This window comes from Chaetodon trifascialis, chromosome 2 (assembly GCF_039877785.1).
Source record: "Chaetodon trifascialis isolate fChaTrf1 chromosome 2, fChaTrf1.hap1, whole genome shotgun sequence".
In the NCBI taxonomy this organism is placed as follows: Eukaryota; Metazoa; Chordata; class Actinopteri; order Chaetodontiformes; family Chaetodontidae; genus Chaetodon; species Chaetodon trifascialis.
The window spans coordinates 8517503-8540491 of NC_092057.1; the positions used below are offsets into that span (position 1 = coordinate 8517503).

Sequence of the window (22989 nt, forward strand, 5' to 3'; positions counted from 1 at the left end):
CAATAACTTAACGACTTTGTGAAGGACTCCTGTCTGTCAGGTGAACTTGACACGTTTGTTTATTAAAGCGTCTGCTGACGCTGGACGTTATGACGTCCACAAACGGACAACCAGCAGCAAGAACATGAAGCTGGGTTTAATGAAGTATGGCAGGGAGTAAATACAGGGCACACACACACACACACACACACACACACACACACACACACACACACACAGTGTGGCGGTCAGTGAACTGTGGCTGTGATGAATAATTGCTGAGGGTGGCAACAGGTGATAATAATGAAGCTCCTCCATGAAACTGAAGACGAGGGACGCCGTGAGACAAACAGACACACAGCTGACATCAAACAGACTTCAGCCTCTGCTTCTCAGCTGCAGCCATGTTTTATACAACAGTGATCCGAAGTAATGAGAGTAAAGGTAGTCTATTATGTCCCCCTGCATAGAGACATTCTGTTGGAGCTTTGGACTTGTTGGTCTGTCTCTCAGAGACTCATCAGCTTCAGCTTCATTTTACTCCCAACGTTTCTGAAAGGTGACATGACGTGTTCACACTTTGGCGTAAAGACTGAAACGTTGTGTGTGAATGTGACAGCTTCAGAAGGAAAAAAGGCAAGAACACAGAGGACAAAGCGAGATGCCTCCAGCAGCTCGACACCAAGCACAAAGCAGAGTGACGAGTTTACCTCTGCAGGCTGTGAGTGAAGGTCAGTGAGCCAACGTCATGAACACTGCACGTATGTTTCAACACAGCCTCAGCGAGCAGCCGCCATAACATCACCTCTGATCATCAGCAGACGCAGCACGAGACAACGTGTGAAGAAAGATACCAGAGACACGTAGAAGACGGATGCCGCTCACTGTCACCAACAAAACTGAAGAGTTCAAGAGAACCAAAAGAAAAGGCAGAAACAAACGTTAAAGGTTTCTGTGGCACTTTAGAGGCGACATCACGCCATCTGAGAGCGAGTGTGTGGAGCTGACTGCCATCCTGCAGGCCTGAGATCAGCTGGTGTTCAGCCGCAGAGCAAACACACACACTGCAGACACACCAACACACATTGCAGACACACACATTGCAAACACACCAACACACACACACACACACACACACACACACACACACACACACACACACACACTGCAAACACACTGCAGACACACCAACACACACACACTGCAAACACACACTGCAGACACACCAACACACACACACACACACACACACACACACACACACACACACACACACACACACACACACTGCAAACACACCAACACACACACACTGCAAAAACACACACTGCAAACACACCAACACACACACACACTGCAAAAACACACACTGCAAACACACCAACACACACACACTGCATACATACCTACACACACCAACACACACACACTGCAAACACACACACACACACACACACTGGTAACAATAAATAAAAGACAGCAGGAATGCTACTGCTGATAATCAGTCAGAGATAAACTCTGCTGGGAAACCAGTTCACCAGTTTTCACCAGTTTGACTGTTTCCAGATTCACAGACTGGGAAAGATGTAGAACGCTCCAAAAACACCTGTTTGGCATCCTGGAAAGGCTCAGTCAATCATAGAGGACGGAGCAAGGTTCACCACTTTGTGAACAAATGAAGGATGAAGGAGATGAACACATAAAGCTGCTGTTTGATTATTGATGATTGATTGTGGTTTTATTTATATGCAGGCCTTAAGAATCGGGGTCTTGTCATCATTAATTGTCCACTGGGGAGAAAGTCTCAGGGCCTGACAGTGTCCTCTTGATCCACATGAGAGGACTCCAGATCCAGAGACACTGTTGGTATTTGACAGATTTTGACCAAAGCAAACAAAGAGCGTCTGAACGGACAGTTTATCCAACAGATGAACATCTGAGGGAGCACCAACATCTCAACCTGATTTCTTGTCCGTCCATCCAACAGTTGTGATTTTTCAGCGTTGACCTGGACTGTTCTTGAAGCATGGCTAAAGAACAGGTGACAAACCATCTGATTGGTGGAGACAGGAGGCACTGACGCTGACACCTGATGAGGTAACAGTTGCACAGTTTGTCCTGAAGGAGGACCAGAGGAAGCTCTAGGAGACACCATCCATCCAGCAGCTCTACATGGACACTGAGTCTGTCTCTAGTTACTATGACGACGACATGCTGTGGTTCAGGTGAAAGGCTCATCCTGGCAGCCATGTTGTTAGTGATCAACACTTTTTGCCTCCATCAGAGTTTATCGTCTGTACACAGATCAACAACTCATAATCCAGAACGGTGCTGCTGCTGCTGCTGCTGCTGCTGCTGCTGTAATCTGTCCATTCAGAGGACGGACAGACACGAGCAGGACTGACTCTGTGTGTGTGTGTGTGTCCGATGACGTGAAATTCAAAGCTGTATCTGCTCTGTGATTGTGTTCAGAGTAAACAGCTGGATGACTCATCTGTCTCCACGCTGCAGGTCTTCTGTCTGCTGGACTCTTTGTTTCAGGACGTTTATGTAAGCGTCTCAAGCAGCAGCTGAAGGTAAATCTCTTCGGTCACACTGAGGCGTCTCTGCAGCTCGTGGGCAGATGCGTTCAGCTGAACTGAAATGAGCCTCCTGACATTACAGGTTTGTATTTTCAGGGTTTGATGGCTACAAACACTAAAAACTCTCAGTCACTCTCATCAAAGTGTGTGAGAGAACTTCTCCTTTAACCTGACTAAAATAAGGCGTCAAGCAGCGCAGTGCATCTCTTTAACAGGAAGTCCAGGCGACACCTCAGAGAACGCCGCTGCTGCTGCTGCTGCTGCTGGGCCTCCGTCGACTCCACAGGTCTGACAGCTTTCATAAGACAAACAGATATTTGTAGCTCAGTGCGGTCCTGTTCCACAACAGGTCGTCTTCTGTTAACTGAGTGTTAACGCTGAAATAAACTTTAGTGTGATGAAACAGTGAAGACAGAAGAAAGCGTCCTCAGCAGAAGACGCTTTAACTTGTGACTTCTCTCTTCTCTCATCATCTTTCTCAACTTCCTGCTTCTTTCCTTTGGTTTCTGTCAGTCTGTCCTCCTCTTTGATCCACTCTGAAATGTGATTGTGGTGACGTGGCTCAGACGTTCATGGTCCCCTCAGGATGAGCGGATGATCCTCTGACGTCTAGCGCCACCGTCAGGTCAACATGATAATGAGTCCAACACTTTGGTTTGTTTATACCTGCAGAACTAAAGACATTTAGCCTCTGCTGGACTCTGTATTCACTGGTAATTAGCTAATGTCAGCATGTTAACATGCTAAACTAAGATTATGAACATTGTGAGAATGTTAGCATGCTGATGTTAGCATTCGCTCAAAGCTCCACTGTGTCTCTTTACAGCCTCAGAGTTGTTAGTACATTAGCTAAGCCTCACAGAGCTGTTAGCATGATAACGTTAGCATTAGCTCAGCCTCACAAAGTTATTAGCATGATGATGTTAGCATTAGCTCAGGCTCACAGAGCTGTTGGCATGATGATGTTAGCATTAGCTCAGCCTCACAGAGCTGTTAGCATGATGACATTAGCATTAGCTCAGTCTCACAGAGCTGTTAGCATGATGAAGCCTCTTGTTTCTGTGTTCTGGTTACTGAATTTGAATCATTGTGGACTCACATATACGAGCGTCATTTCAGTCCCACAGCAAGACAGAAGTGGACGCTGAAATGTCAACGCCAGACGTGTCGATGTGAAGAAGAAGTTTGTACGTTAAATAAAGGTTATTATTATTAACATTATCGACCGTGCTGCATCAGGGAGGTTCTCCAACACATTGAGCACAGCTGTGGATGTTCAGGCTCCGCGTGTTTGTCACTGTGATATCTCAACCACTGTTATGAGACATCAGCAGACAATCAGTGATGAATGACCAGACCTCGTCTTGGAGCTGACTTCCTGTTGTGCGTCCTCAGGACCTTGTGGGCTCTGCGGGTCTCTGGATGTCACCTTCTCTGCACTCCGAGTGGAAAATCACTGCTGTGAAGGTTGCACAGATGTCAGATGGGACACTTATCCCAGCATTCCTGCCTGTTGTGGCCCGTCGGCGTCACCAGGCTGCCGTTAGCTGTTAGCTGTTATCTCCCCCACGTGTCGGCAGGGACGAGGGGCTGCTGGATGGCCCCGGGCCCCGCAGAGCCATGTATGGCCATGGCCCGCTGGGAGAGGGACGATAAGCAGCTCACAGGCAGCTATGCGGCCATGTTTAGAACAATGTCTGTTTCTGTTAAATTTAGAGCCGTTATCGGACGCGGCTCTCCCTCATGAACGCACTCTGTTCATCCGCTGCTGCCGCGTCAGGACCAGAGGTGAGTACCGGCTCAGAGAAGGGACAAAAAGGAGCAGATTTCTCAGAGTTTATTCCTCAGGAGCAGATTTACTTAGAAGATCGCTCTGCGATATGAGGCACTGATGATGTACTCATGTAGTAGTATTGCAGTAATACTGTAGTGTTGCAGCAGTAATGATGTGTTGGTGGCTTGTTTGATGCTGATGCTGCACTGTTGAAGTAAAGTGAAGCAGTTATCTGTGGTACTCTTGAGGCTTTGCAGTTTTGGAGGTATGTTGTAGTAGTGCGGTAGTAGTGGTAGTAATCTCATAGTCCCAGTGTAGTCATGTACTTATCTTGAAGTATTAATGTCACTGTGTTGCTGTCGATGTGTCACAGCATTCTGTTGTCACATGGCTGAAATAACGCTGCAGCTCGGCTGTGATGATGTAGGAGTACTGCAGTTAATGCTTGTACTGCAGTTCTGTTGTAACACTGCCGTTAAAAGTTGTCTTAAGGTCACCATGTTGTAGCAATATTATTTTTCTTTCGGTGCACAAAAGTGAAGTAATAATGCTGCAGCAGTCTTAAAGTACAGTAGCAGTAGTACTGTAGTAGTAGTAGTAGTAGTAGTAGTAGTAGTATTTATCCTTGTGTTGGGCTGCAATGGACTCACTTTGACAGCTGCTCTCTCATACAATCAGACAGGACGAAATATTTCAGCTGGTAAAAACAATGAGATGATTTTGGTGTTTCAGGACTGAACCTTCAGGTCCAGACAGCGACATCTAGTTCAGGTTCAGGTTCATACTCGACCAGCTGACTCGATGCTGCTCAGCGTCATCTCGAGTCACAGTGAAGAAAGCACCCTCGTGTCACTGGGACGGGTTTGTAGAAATCAGTGTCTTAAATTTGAACTCTGTGATCAATCAGTATGAAAATGCTTTGAAATGACACCACAGAGCACATGTTGGTCAGCGCTGACCCAGGATCAGCTCTGAAACATGTCTGCAGTCAGTTTAATCAGCATGCAGAAAAAGGTTATCACATACCAGACACAAAGTAACTTGTGGCCACAAATTCATAGGCGTCAGAGTAACATCCATCCATTATCTATACCGCCTATCCCTTTCGGAGTTGCGGGGGGCTGGAGCCTATCCCAGCTACAATGGGCGAGAGGCGGGGTACACCCTGAACCGGTCGCCAGCCGATTGCAGGGCCACATGCAACGACAAACAACCATTCACACTCACACCTACGGACAATTTAGAGTCATCAATTAACCTAATGAGCATGTTTTTGGTCTGTGGGAGGAAGCCGGAGTACCCGGAGAGAACCCACGCATGCACGGGAAGAACATGCAAACTTCACACAGAAAGGCCCCGCCTGACCCGGGGATCGAACCGGCAAACTTCTTGCTGTGAGGCACGTGCACTACCTGCTGCGCCACCGTGCAGCCTCAGAGTAACATAACTTTTTTAATGTGAATGTTGATTTTAATGCTATGAGAGCAATATTTTTTAATGGTCATGTTATTTTTAATTCTGCATTACTTTTTAATGCTAACAATACTTTAGTTAATGCTAACACTACCTTTTGCAAAGCTAGTGTTACGTTTAATGCCATCATTACTGTTTTAATACTAATGTTACTTGTCCAAATGTTAATGTTACTCTTTAGGCAAACATTACTTTTCAATGCTTACGTAAAACGCCTGAAAAGGGGAGTAATGACTGAACGACACACGGACACAAACTTCCCTCAGGCCACGAGTGTAATGACTGAGAGGAACACCCGAAGTGCACCATAAGGTAGCTCAACAGCATTACACTCCCTCTGCTGTCTCCCTCTGGTAACTGCAACTACTGCTCGTACTCTTAGAACGCAGAGTTAGAATGGTATTTTGAACATAAAGCATAAACAAATACAAAATACTGTACTGAAACTATTATAACAGGAAGTAAATATTTTTAACCTTAAACTATTATATACATAGAGATGCCCAGACTACTTCAGGACACGAAAAACACGACACATGAGGCTGATGATGTTGATCCACCGCCGATCATTCAACCCACCACACTTACATAATTTTTTCATGCTAATATTACTTTTTTAATGCTAACAATATTCTTAATGCTAACATTACATTTTTGTGCTAATATTACTTTATTAGCACTAATGTTATTTTTTATGCTGAAGTTACTTTTTTTTTTTAATCATCACATTAGTTTCTTAAGGTTACTTTTTCATGCTAACATAATGCTACTTGGCGCTCTCTAAACAATCTTTGTATCTTCTTACATGAACTCACAGAAGAACTCATTTTCGATGGAGAGTTAAATTCTAAGGCTAAAAAATTAGAATTATTATGTAGTTTGAGGTGAATTCACTCCAAGGAGGACTGAGATGGTGTCGACAGAGAGAGACACAGGGAGTAGGAGGAGGAGGAGTAGGAGGAGGAGGAGGGGATGAAGGCAGAGCAGCAGACAGCAGTGTGGTGGTTTACTGGTGACAGTGTTATTATCAGACTGTGGTTTCTGTTTCTCGTCTCGCATCATCTGGCAGCCTTTATTGTTTTTCTGGAGGAGAAGTGAATGTTTTCACGGTGTTCGTCGGTGTTTCTGCCTCCAGGATGAAAACTCTTCTCGTGTTTTTGTGGAGATTCTGATAAAAACGTCCTTCAGTTTTTTCTTCTGTCAGGCACTGAAACTGTTTGATTTACGGTATGTGTCTGGTTTTATGCTGATGCTTTAGTTCACCCGAGTGAAGATACTGGTGACACACTGCAGAGTAGAATAAGCGTGATAGAGCTTTATGTCTGATGTGTAACAGTGAGTTAAAGTAAGCGAGTCATGTTCTAGTAGATTTTATATAACAATACAGTGTCTCAGGTTACTATATGGTTCAGTAATGTTACTGTATTACTGATGTCTAAAAGAATGTTTGTGGCTTTAAAAATGTTAAAGATTTTTTTTAAATGATCCCTTGAATGAAAATACAATTTTGATAAATATCCAGTCAGATTTTGAACAGAAAAGTCATTTATAAAAGGAAAAAAATCAATAGATTTTTTTCTGAAATAATGTTTTTAGTAGCATAGAAATTAAATATAACTTAAATAAATGCTTTCAGCTTGTAAGTATTTGCATCATCAATTATTGATTCTCTCTCTCTCATCTCTTAATGAGGCAGTGATTCATAGATCAGTCTTCATCCAAAGTGATTTTTTAAGCTGACTGTGGTCTGATTCAGTCCGAACATGATTCAGTGTGCAAAGATATCCAAACACACTGGAGAGGCTAAAGAGTTAATGACTGTATTTACACTTTACTTATAACATAAAGGATTAATCCAACGATTGATCGTCTTTGTAAACAGTACAAGAACTAATCAGAATTTTTAAACACTACTTCCAAACTAAGGAGTAAATTCCTGTTCCTACAAACTGTAGAAACCAGAATGAAGAACATCTTGTTTTGAATCCACTTTCTATGTGAGAATTCATGACAGTAACAGACGGTTTGCTTCAGAGTCCCAGAGAAGGAAAGAATTCACAGTATTTGCTCTGTGATCTGATTCCAAATGGGATTAGACAGAAACCAAAAGTCTCCCTCTGTGTCTTTCAGGTTTAGGGGAGCTCAAGTGTCAACATGAGCCAAACCGAGACCTCGCCACTGTTCTCCACCTATCAGCTGCTTTTCTTGTTGACCATCATCTCAACTGAGATTCCATATTCTGCAGCCAGAGGCTCTCCTCTGACTCTCAAGTCCAACAACACAGTCACCAACGGCACCACATGTGGAGGGAATACAGACTGCATTGAAGGCGTCATCCTACCAATATGGAAGCCAGTCAACCCGGCCTTCACTGACCGCCTTGCCAGAGCCACCATTTACTTTGTGGGGTTGGCGTACATGTTCTTGGGTGTCTCTATCATCGCTGACCGCTTTATGGCATCCATCGAGGTCATAACCTCCCAGGAGAGACAGATCACCATCAAGAAACCGAACGGTGAGAAGATCACCACAACGGTGCGCATCTGGAACGAGACGGTGTCCAACCTAACCCTGATGGCGCTCGGTTCCTCTGCCCCAGAAATCCTCTTGTCAGTCGTGGAGGTTTGTGGGCACAACTTTGACGCCGGCGAGCTGGGCCCCAACACCATTGTAGGAAGTGCCGCCTTCAACATGTTTGTCATCATTGGCCTTTGTGTATCTGTCATCCCTGAAGGAGAGACCAGAAAAGTGAAGCACCTCAGGGTGTTCTTCGTCACTGCCTCCTGGAGCGTCTTTGCGTACACCTGGCTTTACCTGATCCTGGCTGTCATTTCTCCAGGTGTTGTTGAGATATGGGAGGGGCTGCTCACACTCTTCTTCTTCCCCATTTGTGTTGGATTGGCATACGTGGCTGACCGCAGACTTCTTTTCTACAAATACATGTATAAACGATACAGAGCAGGGAAGCAGAAAGGGATGATCATTGAAACAGAGGGAGATCCAGAGCTTCCCTCCAAGGTTGACATTGAAATGGATGGGAAAATGCTCAACTCCCATGGAGAGGAGACAGGGTTTGAGTTTAATGAGTTGGATGAGGAGGAGGCCCGCAGAGAGGTGGCCAGGATCCTGAAGGAGCTGAAACAGAAACATCCGGAGAAGGAGATGGAGCAGTTGATGGAGCTCGCCAATTACCAAGTTTTAACCCAGCAACAGAAGAGTCGGGCTTTCTACCGTTGTCAGGCAACCAGGATCATGACAGGAGCGGGCAACATCCTGAAGAAGCATGCCGCCGACCAAGCCAAGAGAGCCACCCAGCACGATATCTGCTCTGAGGTTTCAGTCAACAATTTTGCTTCCAAGGTGTTCTTTGACCCTGGTACATACCAGTGTCTGGAGAACTGCGGTAGTGTAGCTCTGAATGTGGTGCGCCGTGGTGGCAACCCGATGAGCACAGTCTCCGTGGATTACCGGACTGAAGACGGCACAGCAAACGCCGGCTCAGACTACCGGTTCACTGAAGGAACTATTGTGTTCAAACCAGGCGAGACCGAAAAGGAAATCCGCATTGACATCATTGACGATGATATCTTTGAGGAAGACGAGCATTTCCTGGTTCACCTAACCAATGTAAGGGTCCTATCAGAGGGCACCGGCTCTGATGAATCTGAGGCAAACCATGTGGACGCCCTCGCAGGTTTAGGTCTGCCGTGCACGGCCACTGTCACCATCTTTGATGACGACCACGCGGGGATCTTTACTTTCGAGGAGCCGGTGGTGACCGTCAGTGAGAGCATTGGAATGATGGAGGTGAAAGTGATCCGGACCTCGGGAGCTCGAGGTGTTGTGGTGGTGCCGTACAAAACCATGGAGGGGACAGCTAAAGGAGGCGGCGAGGACTTCGAAGACACACATGGAGTCCTGGAGTTTGAGAACGATGAGATCTTGTGAGTAAAGTGGTAATACGCTAAACTAACATGGTGAACATTTTAGCATGCTTATGCTAGCATTTAGCTCTGCTCATCAGAGGAGTGTTGACTGGAAGCTGCTGTGGAATCTCCATCTTTGTCCAGGTGACACTCTGCTAATCTGCTTCACCTGAGACACTTGACTGTTGCCGCTGATCACATGACTTCAGTTCTGTGGTTTGAATGAGCATCGTTCACAACATGTGACAGGCTACACCTGTCTGTCTGTCTGTCTGTCTGTCTGTCTGTCTGTCTGTCTGTCTGTCTGTCTGTCTGTCTGTCTGTCTGTCTGTCTGTCTGTCTGTCTGTCTGTCTGTCTGTCTGTGTCATTTCCTGCAGCAGGCTGCCTTTCTTTATTTATTGATTTTACACTGCAGATACAACATAAGGAGAATTAAAGGGGCTCAATTTCCAGCAAAGACAACAGCAGAGATGAAGGAGGTCCATGACTTTGTTCTCAGTGGCAGCAGGAAGTGAAGGTGTTGTTGTTAAAGTGAAGTAAGATGAGGCTGCTGTGGGCCAATGGAATTAAAACACAGTCTAAACTCAGGTTTAAGTTAGGAAAGACTGAATGAAAGAAACCTGGATCGATACCCGGCTGTCATCTGACTGTAAACACTTCTTGTAGTTATTTTTGGTCATTGGGTTCTGGACTGGGATTTACTTTATACTCATAAGAACAGTCTTTGTATTCCTGGTGCTCTAAAAGCTTCATCTACACATGACTGTGAGCTTCAGGTTTACATGCCTCACATAGCGACCGCAGACAGACTCTTTCCATGTCGGTGGGCAGCAGGAATGTCGTGACAACATGTTTCTAAACAGAGCAGCTGGCTGTGGAGGATGAAGACGAGGACGGCATCTTGAAATGGAAAAGGTTCCACGTTCATTCTGTATTTCTGTTTATTCACGTAGACTCTGGCCTCCATTCACACAGAACCAGCTGCTGGAAGAACCTTATATAGACCGTCAGCTGGATATCAGTCTCAGTGCACTTTGATGAGACGTTATTGATCTCTTATCGATGGCCGATGGGTCATTCAGCTTGTCACACGGTTAGATTAGATTCATGTATGAACAGCACATCAGGCTCATGTAGCTGACTCCAATACAGTCAGAGAGCCAGAAACCAGTTTATTCTGAACCAGTTTCCATCCAGCTTCTGTCGGACCTCCGTCCCCTCTGATGATCATACTGATGTCTTTGATACACACACACAGTAATTCTAATCATCAGCCTGTTGTTATGATTAATTTCACAGTAGTATTATTATCACCATCATTCATTAGCATCGCTGACGGTGAAGATTAAAGTAGTATCTTCTTTGAAATCATCTTTGGCAGCATTTAGTATTTATTATTAGTATTATTATCATCAGTAGTGTTAGTATTAGTAGTAGTGCAGTAGTAGTAGTAGTAGTAGTAGTAGTAGTAGTAGTAGTAGTAGTTGTAGTATTGGTGACACTGGTGCATGGAGGAAAATAAAAATACATGAGGTAGGATCCAAATCCAGACACTAGATGCTGAGACGAGGCAGGTCAGTCAAACACCACGAGGAAACAAAACCAACAAAGAAGAACTGAACAAACACCCACAATAACTCGGAACAAACATGGAGAATGGACTGTTCAAACACACACTGTGTCCTCCACTGTCCTCCTCTGTCCCCCTCCTCCATCCTCTTCACTGTCCTCCTCAATGTCCTCCTCCACTATCGTCCTCCTTCGTCCTCTTCACTGTCCTCCTCTCTGTCCTCCTTACTGTCCTCCTCCTCTGTCCTCCCCCACTGTCCTCCTCTCTGTCGTCCACTGTCCTCCTCACTGTCCTCCTGTCTTTATCTCCATTACTAGTTAATCATTGGACACTGACAGCAGAAAGCAGCAGCAGTAGCAGTAGTAGTAGTAGCAGCAGTAGAAGTTGCTGCAGTTGTGGTAGTAGTAGTAGAGCTAGCAGTATTAGCAGTAGTAGCCTATGACATACTGCGTGTACTTTGAACCTGTCAGCAGACTCACCTCCTGCTCTCTGCCTGCTCAGTGTGCTTCTCTGATGTTCTGACCTCAGATCAGTGTTCAGCCACAGCTGCTGTTCATTCTGTAAATGTCAGCTGCTTCCTCCTGCTGTAGCTTCAGCTGCTGTGAGCAGTGTCAGGTGGAGGTGTGACTGCAGTCGGATAATGGAGCGCCAGCAGACCTGGGACCAGCTGACCGGATGCCTCTTTACACGAAGAGGCCCTGCAGACCAGACGAGTTCAGCTCCTGAGTTTACTTAGACAGCGCTGGTTTACTTTAATCTGAACCTTTCAATGGTTGGTCTACACGTATGTACATGTGCACATGAATCATTTCATCCAATGACTGAACCAGATGGTCAGCGTCTTCAGAGGATGAACCCTGCTGACTTTGGTGAGGTCGCTTATTTGGTTTGACCATCTCAGTGGTCATTGGTTGGGCTGATGGATGCCGGTTTAGGCCTTTGTCTGTGTCCTCACTGAGCTGCTGGCAGGACTTCAGGCTCTCAGTGTCGTTAATGTGTCTCTCTGGTGAAGGACTCCTCTCATTGGTTTCTGATGGATGCTTCTTTGTGTTTTCCAGTTTTGGGCTGCAGTGCTCGTTGGATGCTTGTCGAGCGGCTGCAGAGTTTAGTTTACGTTTCTCTCTTTCGCTCCGACTCTTCCACCTTTTCTCAGACCTTTTTTTCTGTGAGTGTGAGCAGAGCTGCAGCTCGGCAGCTGAGACATCTTTTGTCGTGCTGTTAGTCCAAAGCGTCTGCTGGTGTGTTGGACAGATAAACATCACGCAGCTCTCTGCCTTATTAGGAAAGCTTGTGTTGAGCAGCAGCGGGATCCTGCTCATCGTCCAGGCCTCAGCCCATAAAGCAGACAGATGAGTGCAGCCGGCTCCTCTCATGGCTGACCACAGGGGAGGTCGCTGCTGGCCGCCAGCCACCGATCGACATCATCAGCAGGCTGACTGAGTTTAGACTGTCCTGCTGCACATGACGCTCCACTAATCAGTAGTTTTTATATTCACATTAGGTGCAGTGTAGTGTCTCTGTGGAGCTTTCTGGCCCCTTTTACTTCCTACTTGTGGTTTTTGGTTTTAATGTGCCACTAACATGTCGACATAAACCGTCCCAACACGGCGGCTTCTCGCAGCCATCAGCCTCCTCCTTTTATCAGTTGGTTCATTTATTCCGCTGAAGATAATATTTGCTGTTACCTGCCGCAGAAACTGTGATCAGGACATAGAATCGTATTACTCTGAAGTCATCCTCCTGTGAGTTACAGTCTGAACATTTGAAGCTGATGAAAATCAACCAGAAGCACAAACAAAATGGCAAAAAATAAAACTGTGATACGAGAACATGTTGTGTCCTGAAATCAGAGACAAAACCTCCAAACCATCAGTCTGCTGACATTAAATAAACATGGAAATGGATGAAGGCACTTTTCAGTTTCCACGCTGCTGGCGCACACACACACACACACACACACACACACACACACACACACACACACACACTCTATGGTGCTGTCCAATGAGGGCTGCTGTAGCCTGCAGGCCGGTGAAGCCTCCAACACTCGGAGGCAGAACAAACTGTCATCAGGTTTCTTCATGTCGGATCATTGAATCATCTGTGAAGATCAGTGACGAGTTTGCAGACTCGTCACTGATCTTTATGATTATCACTTTCAGCTGTAAATGAGGCATCACTGCTGGTCTCAGATCTGTGTCAGTATGTCTGATGGACATGTGGACCTAACAGGTCCCAGGTCATAATATCATTCTAACAGACTGAGGCTAAAACTAACAGGTCATAATTCATCATCCTCACCAGTTGATGAAGATGTGGGAATAAAGACGCAGCATGATTGCACAGCGCTGGTGATTCCTAATGTTATGATGTCATTTTGATCTAACCATTACTTGTTTAGCTCAGACTAGCTGACTTATTTTTTGTGTTTTCAAACTGAATGCTCCCACTGTTAATGTTAGCGGAGAGTCTCGGCTTCATCGTGAATCAGTGGATTTGTGGTGTTGGGTGTGTTACAGTACACACTGTACTTTAGGAACAAGGAGTTTTTGCATCATTACTTCATTTTCAGATGCTGACTGAAGAATTGATCTGATCAGCATCATAGCTGACAGCGATCACATGTTTTGTTTCAGGAAATGTTTTTTTGAATGTTGATCTGGGGCTACTTACCCGCAGTCTCCACCACCAGCTCCAGCCCGTGTTGCTGACATCATCCACCTTTTATCCACCTTGTCCACGCCTCAGTCTTCTGCACTCTTCTTCTTCTTCTTCTTCTGCAACCTTTGTCTTTTTTCTGTTTCAGCAAAACTATTCAGATCAATATAATTGATGATGAAGAATATGAGAAAAACAAGAACTTCTTCCTAGAGATCGGCGAGCCTCGGCTGCTGGAGATGAGTGAGAGGAAAGGTGGGGGTGTCGCCTTCCTGTCCTGTAACCCTGCCCCCATCGTGAATGACCTTTAACCTGTGTTAATCCAAACTCACCTCAAAACCTCACAGGAAATGGTCACCGATCAGTCTGTTGTAGTCTTTGATAGTTAAAGTCACAATGAACGCCAGAGACACTTTCTCACAGCAGCTCTGAACAAAACAAGTCGTGATAGTTGCTGAATTTGTTGCTGCAGATTGAATCAAAAAACCACACTTCTGAGTCACAGCTCGGGCAAATCTGAGCTGAGACATTTTTTTTAGATTCAGTGTGACTTGAACTTCATCTTTAATCTCTCTAAACCTCCATAAATCTACTGAGAAACCACACAAAAAGATGTTGCAGAGCTTCCCTGAGAATCTTCGTGTTTTTCAGTTTTCTTCAGTACCACAGTGGTCGTTCATCCATGAGGGTCTGCTAACAGGAGGCGCTAACAAGAGCCACTAACAGCTAATTCAGCAGACTGTCAACAGAAACACTTTGACTTAAACAAATGCAAGCTAAAAAATGAAACATTGACTTCCTGTTCTCATCCCTTAAAGCATTATGGGAACTGGAGTTCCAAACCTTAGAACACGATTCCTCCCCTCTTTCTTTTTTTTTCTCTTAAAGAATCAGATACTCGTCTTTTAAAGTGGTGATTTAACTGAAAGACTTTCGTGTCCATCCAGGCCTTGAAGAGTGAGAGCTGTCAGTCAACTAACTTAACTAACTAAACTATGTGAAATGGGATTTAGTGAATTGGATGAAATGATGGTTTCATCAGGTGTTCATGATGATGTAAAGACTTGATGAGGTGAGACAGTTTTCTGTCATTGTGACTTTAACGTCAGAGTTTGATTCGTCCTCCCTGTCAGCCTGATGAGGTGAGGTCATTTCCTCCATGCTGACACCCGTCACATGTTGCATCTGTCGGTCTGGACAAGTGTGTTTGATTGTGTGTTGGTGAACTAATGCATGACCCCTTACCTCTGACCCCCCTCCCACTGTTGTTGTCTGTACTCTTTCATCCGCAGGAAAACCATAGCCGTTAGAATAATTGACCATGAGGAGTACGATAAGCAGGCCGGCTTCTTCATAGAGCTGAAGGAGCCATATTGGAACAAGAGGAGATGGACAGGTGTGAAAATGCACCTTGACCTCTCTGATAACCTGTGATCTGTCCTTCATCTACCTTGAGGCGTTCTTTTCCTGCGTTTGTTCACTTTACTCCTGTTGATGTCGCTGTGCTACCTCCTACTTCACAACACCATGAGCTGGTCTCCTATTTGTCGGAACTGTGGAGGCTGTTTAGATCAGTTTGGGCTGGTTGATGCTGCTCAGCACTGGTTAAAGTTAACTATGACAACCAAGCAGTCTAAACCAGTTAGGACTGTTGACATTAATTCAGAACAAATCAGCTCAGGAAAGGTTTGATTTAGCCTAATTTGGACCGATTAGGACTGCGACTGGACTGGTTTGAAGTAGTTGGTAAAGGTGGGGTCAGGTTAGAAGTGGTTTTCAGGGGTAAAACTGTGGATAAGACAGGATAGAACATGTAGGGACTGGCTGGGTCATTGCTGGATGTTAGGACACAGATCTGGACAGGTTGCAGCCTTTCAGGACAAACTACAATTTGGGAGAAGTTAGGACCTGTCTGGATATGTCTGAAGATGTTTGGACAGTTTTGGGCATGTGGTGCCTGGTGAGGACAGGATGGCACCGGTTACAGTTGGTTTAGACTCTTAGGAAAGGTAATGACATGTTTGGACAGATTGGAAGGGACAGGTTATGACTGGCTGTGATATGGAGAAACACATACTGTATTAAACAGGTCTGAATGAGTTAGGACAGGTCTGAATGGGTTAGGACAGATCTGAACGGGTTAGGACAGGTCTGAATGGGTTAGGACAGGTCTGCTCTGTCTGTCTGTCCCTGCTGTATTTAACCTTCCTGTGTCTATTTTCATCTCACATTGTTTTGCTTTGAATTTGAACCAAACTGAACATAAAACCTGAAACACTAACAGGTTTGACATCAACAGTAGAGACAGTGTTCATAGTTTTTAACATGTTTTCTTACAGTCCAACATGTCTTCCTGTCCTGTTCTGTCTTCCTGCTCTGGAGTTCAGGGTCCTGTTCTTCACACACTGATAACTTTATCTTGATGTGATTGGTCAGGTCCTTGACCTCAAACCTGTGAATGTACAGGTTCATTCTTAGTTACCTGTTTGAGGACTGAGAGTTTTTAAGGTGAATGTCCAGAAATAAATACTGTCCAGCTTCAGATGATTTCATGTGATGATGAAAAACGCTGATCTAATTTTCAATGAGGACTTGGAACTTTTTGAGGACCAAAGTAAAGTGACTGAGAGTTTGCAGCTGTTGTCAGAAAGTCTGGCCTTTTCTTTTCTCGACCTTTGTTTTGTGTTTCTGCTTCATTTTATCTCTGATTCCTCTCTCGTCTGTTTCCTCTCTTCAGCTGTGTTGCTTCAGGAAGTTGGTAAGCTGGTCTCATGTTTCCCTTTTCTGTCCTGCCAACTGTCATTCTGTCTTACTCGTTCATTATGTCTCTGTCAAACATAGTCCTGTCCAAGTCTTCTGTGGATTTTTGTCTTATTTAAGTGAACAATCAGAACAAATGTTGACTCTCTGTTTCGTATTTTCTGACCTTTCAGGTGGATTCGTCAAAACAGGTAGGTGAAGCCGAACATGTTGGTTCCTTGCACATGTCTGAGATTTCATGATACATTAAAACTGTTAGCGTTGAGTTAATTTCCCTGTTTGTGTGACCTCTCACTAGACAAGCAGCTGTATGGTAAGATGCCTCAGTGGTGGAAACATTTGCTTTATAGTGATCCAACACTTAAAGCAACACTGAACAGTAACAGAGATGCAGCAGTGTCACAGGTCACAGTGAAATCTCTCAGCTGGCTCTCATTTATCTCTCTGTGGAGGCACAAAGACCCCCTTTAAATATAAAATGTCCTCCATCAAATCCCTGGCTGGACCTCAGCTGGAAGCAGGCTTCTTATTTTTGGTTCCGTAAGTCTCAGTGTTGATGACACATGTGTGAGATGTCAGAGGTGAATTTAATGATGAAGTAACTAATGAACACTGTAAAAAAATGTCCTGCCTGGCTGGTCGTGTGACTGGAGGTTAAATACAACAGCTGGGTATTTTTGGCCTACTCCAGTTTCTCCTTTTGTTTGCATCCTACATGCTACATGTTGGTCAGATCAGTGGAAACTGCTGCTAGCAGGTGGTTTTGAATACAGTCTGTGGTCTTCCTTCACTCACAGCCAGTTCGTCTTCGCACCTTGACTTCCAACATCTGTGTTTATCTCTGATGGTTTTGGAGTTTACCTGGACCTTGCCTGTTATTGGATTTAAATTGATCGATTAACCAGTCAAATCTGATGGTCTCCCACCCAGATCCTGGTCCTGGTTCTGCTCAAGGTTTCTGCCTGTTAACAGGGAGTTTTTCCTTGTTGGCTCTCTGTGGACGAAGAGTCCTCCTGAACTGCTCTGTGACCAGAGACCTCTTCTGTTGTGATTTGGCGCTTCCCTGTTTTGTTCTGCCTTTTTTGGATTTGACCTTTGCATGTCTCACTATCCTGTTAGCTTTTTGTACTTTGGGGGTTTATTTAGCAGGGTCATACCGTTATTTGAGAGCATGTCACGTTCAGTTTTGTTTGGATAGTCATAAGCTATTTGTTTTTGTTGTTACTGAGTAGCATTAGCCCGCCGGCCTGTAGCGTTAGCGGGCTAACACTAAGAGACAACACACGTGTCTCAATGCTTTTATTTAGTATTTTCTTACTTTCTCTACTAAGGTTTATTGTTATGCACCAAAACACTACAATGGAAATAAACCTGATTCTGGCTCCAGCCTTTACTTCATCTGTCCAATGCAAAGCAACAAAAGACCTCCACCTGCTCTTTAAATGAGGGCCTGTGTTTGATATTATGTCCATCTTGAGACATAATACAGCTAATGAGTGTGACTGACTGCTTACACACTGAGAACCTGCTCCTTCCTCACAATCAGAGGACCTGTGGATGATAGAAAGTCATCAGGGTCTCTGAAATCTTTGTGAAAGCTTCCTTGACGAACCTTCAGAGTTTCCACTGAAATCTAAACTCTGGAGAACCTCTGAAGGTTTCTGGAAGCCTTTTCTTAGAGTGTGAGAGAACATGTCACATTCTACTGCAAACACCTGAAGAATGACTCTGAATCAGTTTCTAGTTTCACTGCAAGTCACAATGAGGATGTGACACTGAAACACTGAGCACCCTGAGGATCATACGGTTGAAAAAAATGTGAAGATCCGTGTGAATGGATAAAGATGTTTGAAGAGACGCTCAGTCAGGTTCCACAAACAGAACAATAAGACTTCTGTGAGAAACATGCAGTACTGTAATGCCTGTCATGTTAGCCAATCAGAGCAGACTATAATCTAGGACTCCAGAATTATATTCCAGTATTGGGGAAACAAATAAATGCCACAAATATGTTGTGGTGAATTTTGCAAACACCTGTAATGTGAATCCACTGTCAATTTAAAGATGTACAGTTTAAAAAAATGGAACATCCAGAAACTTTGTGAACCCTAAAAAAAACCAGTGAAAATCCAGAAATTGAAACTGAAAACTGAAAACTGATGATATTTCACCACATGAACTGAAATAGATAGTTTTCAAAGTAAAACATTGTTAAGTGCCACTTGCTCAGTGATGTTTAACACTGACTCTTTAGAAGGGATTACATTTTCAGCGGGTTATAGGACTCAAATCTTTACGGCTGTTATTTGCTTCAATACTTAATGATTTAGTCTAAACTGGACTCTGTGTGCACAAACCTTAATGGCAGTATGTTTTTCTACCGTGTGACCCCTCAGGGCTAGAACCAGTACCTCCTTGTAATTCAACTGAAAACATGCTTCTTTCTGGGTGTAAAATGTAACATTTTTCCAGTGAGATATTTCAGATTCAGCGTTTGACTTCATGGCCGAGCTGTTTTTAAGTCTGAATCATCTGTGAATCATTTGTTGTCGTGATTTGTAGATTAACTTCTTCTACCATCGTCCAGATGGCAAACTCCAAAGTGCTGAACATCATCCTCACCTCCACTCACCACACATCCACCCTCAGTGTGTCTGCACACAGTGTTTTTAAAGTTTGCTGTCGTATGTCAGATTAATATTAGACTTTGTTCATTCTGCACGAGGTGAGGTTTTTATCTGTTGTCACAGCATGCTTATGATGTTTCTACAATGCGGTGGCCTTCCCCCAATTATTTGGAAAGAAGTTCCCTTTTTGAAAGTTTTGCTTTGTTTTTCCCTTTAATGGTTACAAGGACTCTTCTATGAGTGTCTACCATCAACATCCACAGTCCTGACTGCACGCGTTAACACTGCACGTCAATCACTGCTGACCTCACAAAACCTGAGGTGTGATGAAGGATGACCTCCTCAACCACTGAGGCCGATGGGAAATCATCTCCTCTGAGTTCACCGAGCACACTCTATTTTAACACCTGAGGCTTAGTTTTACAGTTTCAGATATTCTGTACGGCAGCTCTTATTGTCAGAACATCAGATTAGACAGATTATCCATCATGTCGATGTTTCCAGTTTGCTCCATCACCACATGGCTGAAAACACACCAGCTAAAATCTACTCTTCACAGATTGTGTTCAGAACTGACACTGCTGTTCCTTCAGATCCTTCAGATTCAACAGACAAAAGTCATCAGATTATTATTTGGATTTTTTATCTTTTAGCTCAAATCATTTCTGCACAATGGTTTCAGCTGTTGATGTGATGTTCTAGAACTGTCTCTGGTTCAGGTTCTAACATCAGGAACATGAGGTGGTTTCAGTAGAATCAGTTTCTGTTCACCTGTTCAGGCAGAGACGTCTACAGGAAGGTCCAGGGACGAGAACACCCCGCCCCCTCTGCCATCATTAACATCACAGGTGCGTGCACCTGTTCTGTTCGTCTGTCATCCCTCTATACATCTGTAACCATGTGTTCATCCGCCCACCAGGCTATGCCCACCACCTGTCCATCTGTTCATTCATCTATCCCTCCATAGTTCATTTGTCCACCCATCTGTCCTGTCATCCATCCATCATTAGTTTATCCATCCATCCAATCATCTATCCAGTCCCATCCGTCCCTCCCACTCTTCTTGTTTTTTTCTGAATCCGTGTTGACATTGAAGCATCAGAGATGAAAGTCTCTCTCTCTCTCTCTCTCTCTCTCTCTCTCTCTCTCTCTCTCTCTCTCTCTCAGAGGAGCAGGGTGAGGAGGTGTTGACCAAGAAGGAGGAGGAGGAGCGAAGGATAGCAGAAATGGGCAGACCGATGCTGGGAGAGCACGTCAAGCTGGAGGTCATTATAGAGGAGTCGTACGAGTTCAAGGTGGGATTAGCTTGTGTTTAATTGATGTCATAATTAACACATCAGACAAACACGTACAGTCAAATCTAAGAATCAGTTTTCAGATTTCTCATCAGACACTGATGGGATGATCTGCAGAGAGATCAGTGAACATGATTTGTTTCCTTTAAACATTTTGTTGTTTGGTGAGTCACTGTTTCCTGTGACCTGCTGTCCTTCAGAGCACCGTGGACAAACTCCTGAAGAAGACCAACCTGGCCCTGGTGATCGGGACAAACAGCTGGAGACAACAGTTTGTGGAAGCCATCACGGTCAGCTCTGGTGAGAACGTGAACTGAGGTGAAAAGTGTGCCAAAGACACCAGACTCCAATTCTGACTTAAAGAAAAATAAAAGTTTTTAAAGAAGTCTTTAAACAGGAATCGTGTTGACTCCTGGCTCTGCCTCCCTCTCCTGGCCAGGTGATGATGATGATGATGAATGTGGCGAAGAGAAGTTACCCTCCTGTTTTGACTACGTCATGCACTTCCTCACTGTCTTCTGGAAGCTTTTGTTCGCCCTCGTTCCTCCCACCGACTACTGGAATGGTTGGGCCTGTTTCTGCGTCTCTATCTCCGTCATCGGCTTGCTGACGGCGATCATTGGCGACCTTGCATCACATTTCGGCTGCACCGTTGGCCTCAAAGACTCTGTCACTGCTGTGGTGTTCGTCGCTTTGGGCACATCTGTACCAGGTCTGATACAAAGCTGTCCCACTCTCCTCATTTTCAAGTACAGTTCCATACATCACATTTATTTAACACATGCTGTTGTCCAAAGCAGCTTTACAATAAATAAGAATCAGAATTCCCTCAACCCCAATCAGAGGCAGACTTTGTGCAGCTGTCAGATTTCTTTCAAGGGGAACTCTGTGTTTTATTTTCAGTTCCATAAAGTACTTTGACCTGTGAGCGACAGATTAAACAAGAAATGGTCAAAATGTGGACAGATTTTAATCCCTAGTATTGGTCAAATGAAAAAAAAAGGATCCTACATTTCCCATATTGCAACTAGAGAGTGTTATCTGTTAGCGCCTCGCTGCCAATGAACAGGCACACCTTTCAACTCCAAACCCAAGATGAAATAACCGTAATGATGTCACAGTGACATCACCAGGGTTATTGTGTCCTCCAGTGGCACAGAGGACGTTATACAAGTGTTTTCACAGGGTGAGGAGGACTGACCATCACCACTAAACTGACCTTTAAACTAATCAATTCTGTGGGTAAACAGGTCAAAGTTGCTGCAACTCAAACATAGCATCTCCTTTCCACAGACACCTTTGCCAGTAAAGTTGCAGCCATCCAGGACCAATATGCTGACGCCTCCATTGGCAACGTGACTGGGAGTAATGCTGTTAACGTCTTCCTTGGTATTGGTGTGGCCTGGTCTATCGCTGCCATCTACCACTACTCCAAGGGTCAGGAGTTCAGGGTCGACCCGGGCACGCTGGCCTTCTCTGTCACACTCTTCACCATCTTTGCCTTCATCTGCATCGCTGTCCTCATCTACCGCCGCCGGCCTGAGATTGGTGGGGAGCTCGGTGGACCCAGAGTTCCCAAGATCCTCACCAGTTGCCTGTTCTTCAGCCTGTGGTTAATGTACATTGTCTTCTCCTCCCTGGAGGCCTACTGTCACATAAAGGGTTTCTAAAAGTTCTGCTTCTGATGGCCCTTGATGAACAGTTCTGTTGGATTTGAACTGTTGGATTTCTAAAAGTTCCAGTAGATTTCTGCATTTTCTGACAGGTTCCTATAATTTCTGTACTTTGTCTAAAGATTTGGTAGATGTACAAAGCTTGTAACAGGTTCCTGACAGCTGGTGGATACAGGTTCTACAGGACATGTAACAGTCTTCACAGGTTTCTGAACTCCTAATAGTTATAATAGTCTTTTTTGATCATCTGTTTGATGGTCTTCTTCTGTTCAAAACACAGAAAAGATAACTACACAGAGCAAAATATTTGTGTTCTAACAGGTTCAATACAATTTTTATGGGTTTATGCAGATCCCAAAGGTTCCCGAAGGATTATATAGCTTCTTGACAGCCCTGATGCATTCCTAAAACTTTCAATGTGTTCCTGCATAATGTGACAGGCTCCTGTCAGCTGGGTTCCTGAATGTTCTGACAGATTACTATAAGTTTGCATTTCTGAAGCTTGTAACAGGTTTCTGACAGTTGACTGAATGCTCTAATGGACATGTATCATAGCGGTTCAAACAGAGTCTTCTACCAGCTTCCTGAAATTTCTAGAGGCTTGGATGAACTAATAGTGTTTCTGATGATCTGATTGGTTTCTTAGCATTTTGACAAATGTGACCAGCCAT

The 22989-nt window shown here is 44.5% G+C and overlaps 1 protein-coding gene across 4 annotated transcripts; it reads left to right on the plus strand.

The window, feature by feature from the left end:
* The first annotated feature begins 2811 nt into the window (after positions 1–2811).
* Positions 2812–22595, plus strand: slc8a1a (solute carrier family 8 member 1a). Of its 4 annotated transcripts, XM_070986476.1 has the most exons (11): positions 6772–7035; positions 7939–9752; positions 14112–14218; positions 16701–16721; positions 16897–16914; positions 17022–17036; positions 20130–20198; positions 20518–20645; positions 20846–20945; positions 21085–21357; positions 21939–22595. In XM_070986476.1, exons 2-11 carry the CDS (start codon positions 7963–7965, stop codon positions 22313–22315), a joined length of 2898 nt encoding a protein of 965 aa, XP_070842577.1. In that variant the 5' UTR covers positions 6772–7035; positions 7939–7962; the 3' UTR covers positions 22316–22595. The 4 variants fall into 4 exon arrangements, with proteins under 4 accessions (XP_070842595.1, XP_070842603.1, XP_070842577.1 ...); XM_070986494.1 differs by lacking the exons at positions 6772–7035; positions 14112–14218; positions 17022–17036 and adding exons at positions 2812–2847; positions 15256–15359; XM_070986485.1 differs by lacking the exon at positions 17022–17036.
* Positions 22596–22989: the final 394 nt, after the last annotated feature.

Excerpts from the sequence above, each read along its gene's own strand:
- slc8a1a (XM_070986476.1), top strand. The coding sequence starts at position 7,963 with ATGAGCCAAACCGAGACCTCGCCACTGTTCTCCACCTATCAGCTGCTT. Across the intron at positions 9,753-14,111 it reads TTTGAGAACGATGAGATCTT|CAAAACTATTCAGATCAATA; the intron begins GTGAGTAAAGTG and ends TTTCTGTTTCAG. Across the intron at positions 20,199-20,517 it reads TGCCATCATTAACATCACAG|AGGAGCAGGGTGAGGAGGTG; the intron begins GTGCGTGCACCT and ends TCTCTCTCTCAG.